This window comes from Mesoplodon bidens, assembly GCF_964165515.1.
Source record: "Mesoplodon bidens genome assembly, chromosome: 1".
Classification (NCBI taxonomy): Eukaryota; Metazoa; Chordata; class Mammalia; order Artiodactyla; family Ziphiidae; genus Mesoplodon; species Mesoplodon bidens.
The window spans coordinates 73,704,102-73,715,124 of NC_138176.1; the positions used below are offsets into that span (position 1 = coordinate 73,704,102).

At 35.6% G+C, this 11,023-nt stretch overlaps 1 protein-coding gene across 1 annotated transcript in view; it reads left to right on the forward strand.

Annotated features, from left to right (window-relative positions):
* Positions 1-9,323, forward strand: part of AIMP1 (aminoacyl tRNA synthetase complex interacting multifunctional protein 1) — a 38,313-nt gene extending 28,990 nt beyond the window's left edge. The window contains exon 7 of the mRNA XM_081226574.1: positions 7,529-9,323. Within this exon, the coding sequence (XP_081082700.1) occupies positions 7,529-7,695 (167 nt within the window). The 3' untranslated portion in view covers positions 7,696-9,323. The remainder of the gene's footprint in view (positions 1-7,528) is intronic.
* Positions 9,324-11,023: the final 1,700 nt, after the last annotated feature.

The following is an 11,023-nucleotide window of genomic DNA, read 5'->3' on the forward strand; positions in this document are numbered from 1 at the left end:
ATGAATATGTAGATAACATATAAAAAAATTTGTCAAGTGAAAGGGAAAAACCTAACATTAAAGTAGCCTATGAGGTTGTTTGAAATATTCTCTTATAACTTATAAAATGCTTAACCAAGCTGAACAGCATCAAATAATTGATAAACTTGGGGACATGAGGTCTGTTAGTACTCATCCTACTTATGCTTCCACATAGTTTACTGCTTCTGTAGCAGTAAATCTAAAAGGAAATAACAGTTAATACTATGTATGCAACAGACCATTGGTCTTATTGTTTGTTTGTTTGTTTTCCTTTTCCCAGAGAGAGCCATGATTTATCAGTACTGTATTTTTCAGCATATGTTCTACATTTTAAAGCTTAAGGTGTCTGCTGGTACATTTTGATGTTCAATTGATATGCTCAGTGTCTAGAGATTTACATTTTATGTTATGTATATTAAGTGTGGTATAGAATTTGCAACTGGGGCTCAAACCTTTGAATTGCTATTTGGCTTTGAATAACTATTTTCTCCAACTACAAAACCATCACTTCCATAGAGTTTAGAAGATGCCAAATAATATTTTTATAACAATGGCTAAAAACTCTCCCCACTACTTTTTAAAATCTTAAATGTGTGAAGCCATAAATTTTAGTATTTAAATATGGTAACTGGTCCCTAAAGCATCAAGCAACCAAAAACAATATTACAGGAGATAAAGGCATTGATACCTTTTTTTTTTTTTTTGAGAATGCACTGGTTTTGGTCTAATAATAAATGAGAATTTGCATTCAGACTTCTAACTTCTAAGATCATGCTTATTTCTGTTGGTATTGAGTCTTACTAGTAAATATGAGTTTATGGTTAATCTCAAAGCATGTATGATATGTGAAGGTCTTTAGCTTCTGGACCCACTTATTCTTTAAAAATAAATTGGGGGTTTTTTTGGTATTGAGTGATTTGAGTTTTTTATATATTTTGGATATCAGCCCCTTATCAGTAAGTTTGCAAACATCTTCTCTCATTCAGTTGGTTGCCTTTTTGTTTTGTTGATGGTTTACTTTGCTCTGCAAAAACTTTTTAGTTTGATGTAGTCCCATTTGTTTGTTTTTGCTTTTGTTGCCTTTGCCTGAGGACAGACATTCAAAAAACTATTGCTAAGACTGACCTCAAAGAGTTTACTGCCTGTGTTTTCTTCTAGGTGTTTTATGGTTTCAGGACTTACATTTAAGCCTTTAATCCATTTTGAGTTTATTATTGTATATAGTGTAAGAAAGTGGTCAAGTTTGATTCTTTTGCATGTAGCTGTCCAGTTTTCCCCAACACCATTTATGGAAGAGACTATCTCTTCCCCATTGTATATTCTTGCCTCCTTTGTTTTAGATTAATTGATGCTATGACTGTCAGTTTATTTCTGGGCTCTCAATTCTGTTCTATTCATCTATGTGTCTGTTTTTGTGGCAGTACCATCCTGTTTTGATTACTACAGCTTTGTAGTATAGTTTCAAGTTCGGTGTAGTTTCAGATGTGACCCCCGCCTTGTTCTTTCTCAAAATAGCTTTGGCTCTTCGAGGTCTTTTGTGTTTCCATACACATTTTAGGATTATTTGTTCTACTTCTATGAAAAAATGCTGCAGGTATTTTGACAGAGATTGCATTGAATCCATAGATTGCTTAGGGTAGTATGGACCTTTTAGCAATATTGATTCTTCCAATCCATGAGCACAGTATAACTTTCCATTTATTTGTGTCATCTTCAGTTTCTTTCCTCAGTGACAAAGAGTTTTCAGAGTCAGGTGTTTCTACTCCTTGGTTAAATTTAGTCCTAGATATTTTATTCTTTTTGATGCAGTTGTAAATGGGGCAAGGATGTAGACAAAAGGGAACCTTTCTACACTGTTGGTGGGAATGTAAATTGTTGCAGCCACTATGGAAAACAGTATGGAGGTTCCTCAAAAAACCAAAGGTGAAATTACCATATGGTCTAGAAATTTCACTTCTGCTTATTTATCTGAAAAAAATAAAAACACTAACTCGGAAAGCACACCTGTGTTCGTTGTAGCAGTATTTACAATAGCCAAGATATGGAAGCAGCCCAAGTGTCCATCGATAGATAAATGGATAAAGAAGATGTGGTGTCTGTGTGTGGTGTGTGTGTGCACACGTGCGCGTATGCACACACACACATACACAATGGAATATTACTCAACCATTAAAAAGAATGAAATCTTTGTGGACTTCGAGGTTATTATGCTTATTAGTGAAATAAGTCAGAGAAAGACAAATACCATATGATTTCACTTATATGTGGAACCTGAAAACCACAACAAACAAAACAAAACAGAGATTCATAGATACAGAGAATAAACTGATAGTTGCTAGAGGGGAGGAGGGTGGGGGGACGGATGAAATAGGTGAAGGAGATTAAGAGGTACAAAATTCTGGTTATAAAATAAGTAAGTCATGGGGATGTAATGTATACATAGGGAGTACAGTCAATAATATTGTAACAACTTTGTATGGTGACGGACAGTAAATGATCTTATTGCAGTGGTCATTTCATAATGTATAAAAATATCTAATCACTGTGTTGTACACCTGAAACTAATATAATTTTTTTAATTTAAAAAAATGCCTGTCTATATTTGATTCTCTTCCTTAAAACCTATTTCAATCAGGCTTCTCTCTCCACTGTTCCACCAGAATTGCTCTGGTCAAGATCACCAATTTACTCCCTGTAGCTAAATCCATGGCTAGTTAGTTCTCAGTCCTTTTCTTTTTTTTTTTTTTTTTTGCGGTACACGGGCCTCTCACTGTTGTGGCCTCTCCCGTTGCAGAGCACAGGCTCCGGACACGCAGGCTCAGCGGCCATGGCTCACGGGCCCAGCCGCTCCGCGGCATGTGGGATCTTCCCAAACCGGGGCACGAACCCGTGTCCCTTGCATCGGCAGGCGGACTCTCAACCACTGCGCCACCAGGGAAGCCCTCAGTCCTTTTCTTAATTAACTTTAACTTGGCTTCTGACACCACACTTACATGGTGGTCCTCATGCTTCATTGGCTGCTCTGCTCATCTCCTTTGCTGATTCTTCCTCACCTCGCAGACCTCTTAATTGGAGTACCTCAGACCTTGATCCTTGACCTCTTCTCTTTTTCCATGCTTGGCCTCTTTTTCTTTCCATGTTCATTCCTTTGGCTATTTTATTCAGTCACTTGTCCAGCTACCTACGAGACTTCTTCACTAACATGTCCCAGGGGAGAAGACTGTATATACCAGTCTTCTCCCTAGATTTCCCTTTTCCATACATCTTCTTCAGAAAATCCTAGTGGCTGTACCTTCTGAACATATCTAGAGTGATTCTCATCATCTCTACCTCCACCACTTTGGTCCTGACACCAACGTCTCTTATCTTGGTAACTGCAAAAGTTTTCTAACTGATCGCTCTGCTTTTGCCCTTGCCCTTCTTCCGTCTGTTTTCAGTTATAGCCTACAGAGTGATGTAGGTCAGATATGTTAGTCCTCTGCAAAAAGCTATTAAAAAGCTTTCCATTTGACCCAGAATACAGATACAGGTCCTTACAATGGCCTCTCATTATTTCATTAACCTCATGTACTTCAGCTTCTCCTCAATCACCCTAGTTGAGGCACTGGCTCTTTCCCCAGGTAGCTACACGGCTTGGTCCCTCATCTTATTCAGATCTTTCAAGTGTCTCCTTATTTGTTTTATTTTTCTCCATAACACTTACCATCATCAGATATACCGTACATTATATATTATCTGCCCACATGGAAATGTAAGCATCATGAAATCAAGATTTTTGTTGTTGTTGTTATTATTCACTACTATATTCCTAGCATCCAGAAAAATGTCAGGCATAGAGTAGGAGGTCAGTAAGTTGGTTAATGAATAAATAGAAAGAAACATACTAGTAAAACATGTTTTAAAGAACCCCCAAAACCCTCCAGTATTTGAAGAACAGACCTGAGGATCCATCTTCATTATTTCCAAGATCATTCCTATCAAATCAACAAACCACTTTTCTCTGTTGATTAGCTCTATAAAATTAATTGACCCCTATTTGCAAAGTTATACTTTAGTCTTTGCATCACAAAAGGTGATAGTTACAATTATTATAGTTCAAAAACTCAATTAATGAAACAAAATAATTAAGTTGGTGCTAAGCTTTTCATGGTCCTGACAGATATCAGGGAAGCTGATGATTCTGGAATTTATGTTTATTGCTTTTTGTAGTTTTTAAATGCTGAGATGGTAGTCACAGCTTTTTACATCTTTACAAACTCCTCTCTGAACTAGTTCCTGTTGCCTATGTGTTTTGTTTAGATTGAGTTATCTTAAAGTAATCTCTGAATGATTAGTTCTCTTACAATACGTGTAACCATTTCCACATGGTGATTATGGGCATGTGTTTAGCAATTACAGAGACTCTACAGTTTTCAGCTTTAAGAACTTTTATTGATCTCATCACTTTGTTTGGATAGCCATGCCAAAAAAAGAAACGGGGGGTGGAATTAGGAAAATAAGATTTGGAAGAAGATTATAACACATAGGGATGATGAGAGAAAGGAAGGGAGGGAGGGAGGGTGAGAAAATTAGGAAAATAAGATTTAGAAGAAAGATACAACACAGGAATGATGAAAGGCTTCTCTGGAAATAGAGTTCATTTTTAAAAATTGTTTAAAATATTAGGTATGCTTTTTTGTGGGAGGTGATTTAAACTTTCCTTTTAAACTTGCTTTATACCTTACCAAATAGTGTATTATTGAGAAACATGAATAAACTACAAGGTTAACACTCCATCCAAGACTTTTCAACTCTGATTTATATTCAGTGATCATAATTTGGCAAGTTTTAATTACAGTCTCAAAATTTTAGTTGTCTGAATCATTATTTTGTTTACTGACTCGTTAAAGTCTTGCAGCCACATTTGGAATGTTCAGGTATTGAGCCTGATGTGTTAAAAGCAACAATCAAGAGTTGAAGGTTCTTCTCATAGTTTCTCGTTCATTTTTAATTAAAATCTTTATCCCTTGAAAATTATTACAGTCTTATGTAAGAAGTTTAAAACCTTCAGATCTTGTTCTACAAGTGCTGGGTGACCTAGGAACCTTTCTGAGTCTCAGCTTTTTCATCTGTAAGAGAAGCTTTTTAATGGTATGTATTTCTTGTGAGTTTTGTGAGGTTTAACTTTTGAAACAGTTAGCTACCTGCCTGGTGTTTTAAGTTCTTAGCTATTACTTTTGTGCCTCTGTTTCCTCATCTGTAAAGTGGGGGTAATTAATAGTATTTATTTAGTATACTGAGAGGATTAAATGAGTAAATATATGTAAAGCACATAGTACAGCACTATGTAAGTGTAGTGTTATGTATTATGATTATTATTTTCTATACATATCACTGTCTTCCTAGATCTGACAAGCTTAAGTTTGTGCTGCACCACAGCTTGTTGTACTTGGGGCTTATGTCTGCATTCAGCAAAAATTTACCCACACAATCTATGGTCTTGATAAGAAGCTTTTACACAAACCTGAGACAATCTGCTTCTTGAATTCATTATCGGTTTGGGAATATCTTTTTTTGGGTTCAAGGTGGGCGGATCCAGAGTTAGTACTCAGGCCCCCCTGAACAGTGTGTCTGGTCTCAGCTTTTACAGAATTCTGGAATGCCCACTTCCCCACATGATCTGTGTATAAACGAAGTACGATTATGCTCTTAGACTAACCAATGGTTTGGTGAAAAAAACCCAAAAGTTTTATAGATAATTTATATATTGGAATTTTTTCTATTCTGTTTATTAGTTTCTCTGTTGTCCAGTCAAATAATCAAATGCTCTTAAAGGAGTAAGAAAAATCCTTATCTTTTATACTAGACAGTCTCTTCAGTTTTAGTTTCACTGCCTGTTCTTCTACTGTAGATACATTATTCAATTAACTATTCTGTCATCTCTGAAAAGCTACATATCAGAGGACAGTTTTCTATATTTTTGCCAGTTTCAGGGAGCTAATTAGTTTCTGAAGAGCTAATAAAAAGATCTAGAAAGTTATATTTCTATTATTACTTAGTTATACTTAAGCAGTATTTTTGTTGTTACCTCCAGGGAAATCATTTTCCATTTGAAACTAACACTTAAGGGATTCGTTACTTCTCTTCATTGTTTCTTAAACTGATTCTTCATTTCAAAAGTTATTGAACATCCTCAGCTACTAAAATCATGTTACATTCAACTTTACTCTCTTCTTCCTCATCATTCATTAAATAGAGGGATCGCTTGGTATATTGGTTTTAAGCCTAGACCAGATATGTTCTACAATGTGTTTGTCTCTTCTTGATTGTAAACTTTATAGTGTGAGTTACCCTATGGAGAGGGGATAGGATATTATCCACTTGTAAAAGTGTTGTTTGTTTCTTTTCAGAGGATAATTTATTAGGAGGCAAGGTGCTGTACTAACAGAGTAAGGGCTTTGGTGTCAAATCTCACTTTACTTGTTGATTGTGTGACTTTGAGCAGCTTGTCTTCTCTGAGCCCCAGTTTCTTTATATTTAAAACTAGAGTCAGTGTGTTTTTGTGAATTGCATGCAGCAACATATATTCCTGGTGCTTAGAAAATGCTAGTCCTATCTCCTTATTCTTCCTTTCTCTTTCCATCTCACCAAGTGGAATGGCAGCAGATGAAGCCCAGAGTAGTTATTATATTTAGCTAGATAACCCCAACATTTAAGCCATTCTCCAGTATTGTAAGAAATCTTTAAGTACTATAGCAGCGATCTAGTCATTTTTTATGTTGAAACAAATAGTAAAGCATAAGCTGCTTCTGCCATGTGTAAAATTATAACACATCAAATTATGCTCTCATCTTTCTTTATATGTGATGATAAAATGAGTATCTTGTATTTTCATTCTAATTGTTTGTATTTTCATTCTAATCATTTCATTCTAATCTAATTAGAATGAATCATTCCAATTCATTGAGCTATATTACCTGTAAAACTGTTTATTGTAAGAGTAAAAAATAATATCTTTAACATTTGTAAGGAAATGACAAAATATTTTATTTTACCAATCAAGAATATAAATTGCTGACATCGTAAAAATAAAATAAGTGTTAAAAGTAAACGTTTGGGGGCCTCCCTGGTGGCGCAGTGGTTGAGAATCTGCCTGCTAATGCAGGGGACACGGGTTCGAGCCCTGGTCTGGGAGGATCCCACATGCCGCGGAGCAACTAGGCCTGTGAGCCACAACTACTGAGCCTGCGCGTCTGGAGCCTGTGCTCTGCAATAAGAGAGGCTGCGATAGTGAGAGGCCTGCGCACCGCGATGAAGAGTGGCCCCCACTCGCCATAACTAGAGAAAGCCCTCGCACAGAAATGAAGACCCAACACAGCAAAAATAAATTAAAAAAAAAAAAAAAGTAAACGTTTAAATCCTGATCCAGTCTAAAGATCAGAAATTGTATCCAAGACAATTCACTAGAAATCTCTATGGACAGTTTATTAATATGTTAGCTATGTATTTTTTTTTTCTCCCCCAACAGGAGAGCCTGACAAGGAGCTGAATCCTAAGAAGAAGATTTGGGAGCAGATCCAGCCTGATCTTTACACTAATGATGAGTGTGTGGCTACATACAAAGGAGCCCCCTTTGAGGTGAAAGGGAAGGGAGTCTGTAGGGCTCAAACTATGGCCAACAGTGGAATAAAATAAAATAAAACACTTCAGTTACTGAAATACATTAGAGAAAACTTAACAATAAAAAGAAATATATTTGTCACTTGTACCTAAAATATAACTGGCTCATTTTTGTGTTATTTCTCTTCTAGACTTGAGTAGTCTTTTACCTGGTATATATTGTTTTCAATTAATTAGAGAAACACTACATTTTTGCCTATGGTTTTTGATCCTTTATGATACAGGGAGGAATTTGCCTGTGTTTCATTATGATTTATTTTTTTAGTGAGGATGTTGGCTAGCACATTGCTTTTTCTTTATACATTTAGATAACTTGAACTAGATTAACATTTAGTTTCTTTGTAGGCACATGTTGCATGCAATTTGAAACCCTTGTATTTTTAGTATCTGTATTATAAACGCCCTCTCCTCTTTAAAAAGAAAAGTTAGAATTTTTGTCAGGCTTATTAACTAGTCTATATTGTAATGGTATTAAAAATGACCAACTGTTGATTCTAGAGAGCCGAACAACGTGAAAGCTAGGAGACATGGCATTTGAACATTATTGCTGTTGCTTGCCAAAGTAACCCAGACTTACATACTTCAGGTGACTTTTTTAAAAGACTGAAACTTCCAACTGTGTAATGAACTTATTCTTTCCAATTTAACAAAATAATTAGTAATAAATTTTGACTAATTCTAAAGAATAAACACATTGCAAAGTGTTACCAATGTAGTTCCCAATAAATTGACCGTAAACACAGTCCACTTTTTTATTTTAGGTGACTTCAAAGATTCTTTGGATACCTAATAAAAGATTATTTGTAAAAAAAAAAAAAAAAAAAAGGGGGCCTCCCTGGTGGCGCAGTGGTTGAGAGTCTGCCTGCCGATGCGGGGGATACGGGTTCGTGCCCCGGTCTGGGAGGATCCCATATGCCGCGGAGCGGCTGGGCCCGTGAGCCATGGCGGCTGGGCCTGCGCATCCGGAGCCTGTGCTCCGCGACGGGAGAGGCCACAACAGTGAGAGGCCTGCATACCGCAAAAAGAAAAAAAAAAAAAAAAAAGATTATTTGTAGCTTTTATCTTTAGAAGAGCATTTAATATTGATAACTTTTATTTTTTCATGTACCCATCATACTGTAAATATATTCAAAGAAATTGTAGCCAAAAATTTAACATACATATGTATAAAGTTGTCAAATGCGTATTTTCACTCATCTTACAGATATTGTAGGAACAATGAAAATTAACTTAGGCACTATGAGCTTCAAGTTCACCAGCCTTGAGATGATGACTGAGATACCAAAAAAGAAATGCATCTATGGAGGTAGGAATATCTATTCTAAAAGTAAAATGACACATACCAATATTCTAGCACTGTTGTTGTTTATAGCCTACAATAAGAAGGAGAGTCAAAACAAAAAATTTTAAAACAACCCTACATGCTAAGTTATAAAAAGTACCATTTATTTAAGTCCGTGGAGTTCTCTGGTAGGCCAAGATGTGGTACCATCATAGAAATTTTATCTTCTTTATGAAAAACTGAATATTAACAGAGCATCATTAACATCTGTCTGTTGATAACTAAACACAAATGACTTTCTAAAGTTTTGTACTTGAGATATGTTATTCTTTCGGGAATAAAGACTTTTTGTGAGTCTATATTTTCTGATTTTTCCCAATTATATTACATTTCTATAAATCTAATATAATTTAAAGAATGTTTCAACTATTTAGATAGTTGAACTATTTATTCCCAATTTTTCAAGTTACATGAAAGCATTAATCAAGTTATCCACTTAGCCCCATTCAGTCGTTATTTTTACAGAAAACTTAATTCTGTTTTATTTGTATTGCTGGGATGAGAGAACTGTTAGAGATTCAACAAAAAATGATGACATTGTTAGTGAACTGGACATAATCCTTCTGGCTTCTGACTGGTATTCAGCCCGTTAAGAACTTCAACAATAGGAGATGGTGTTAGGTCACAGACTAAACAGCTAGTGCCTCTTGACATCTATGTATTGTGAAGTAAACCAGAAAAAAAAGCTGACCTTCCCCCAAGATAATTTCTCGTGCAGTGTTGACCCACTATCTTATAGTGACTATTGGCAGTACTAACTTTTCTTATATATAGAAATTCCATGTGTATTCTTATGAGATGAATCATTTTCAGGACATGTTAATTTTAATATATAATTGGAAATTTTTTCTGCCTTCTATGAGGAACATTAAGTATTCTACGAGTACAAGAATATTAAGTGCCCACCAAACAGATAATTTGTTGTTGCTTTTTTAAAGATATGTAAATTCTCATTTGCACTATTTACAAAATATTCAGAGTAACTCACTGAAGTTTAATAAGCATGTCAGCAAGACAGAGGGTGTGTATAGGGCCTCAGAGAATGTTAGTTTAATGAGGTTCCAAAATCTGGGTCTTTGCAGGTCCAAAAACCTGCATTTGTACATGACTTATAGATGCTAAGTAGTCTGTAGAGCTTAGTAGTATTGGTTTTGAATCCAGATTACCTAGTTTTGATTCCATCTGTACAACTTAAATGCCTGTGTGATCTTGGGCAGCTGTTTAGCCTCCATATACCTTACTTTCCTCATCTGTAAGATGGGTATAATAATAGTACTTACCTCATTGAGTTGTGAGGGTATATATTATGTTACACGTAATAGAGGTATATAATGTTAATATCAGTTTATGGTAAGAATGTTCCCTTCCTGAAACTAGTGTTCCTATCTCTGTCCCCTTTCATGGTATCACATTTCCTGAGAAGTTAAATTTCTGTTCAGAAGATTACTTGGTATATATGAAATGAACAGAGTTTCTTAAGGAATATTTCATACAGGCCCTGTCTTTCAACAGACCTGACTGTTCCGCTATACCAGATGTAGTACCTCTCCCCTCACTAGAGATGTTTTTTACTGAAACTTTCTCTTCCCTCCCTGCACTCCCACTGAAATCCATGTTTTAGATATTTAGATGCTGGTCAGCCCTGTTCATTGATGCCCTTTCACTGGTTTAATATTATTGATAAAGTGTCAAATAGTTTTGCAATTTTCTTAGACTAGAAAGACAATATTTCTAACTATTGTATGTTAATGTAACAAATAAAAGCAATTGTATTTTTAAGTTCTTGGCGGGTGGAGGATCACCTCACTATTGCTTATGACAAGGACATTAAAGGGGAGCATGAGTATACTTACTCAATTTTCTAGGAAAATTATATGTTGTACCTTTAAAAAAATAAAAATATCAGACACAGACCTACTAGAGAATGGACATGAGGATATGGGGAGGGTAAGCTGTGACAAAGTGAGAGAGTGGCATAGACATATATATACACTACCAAAC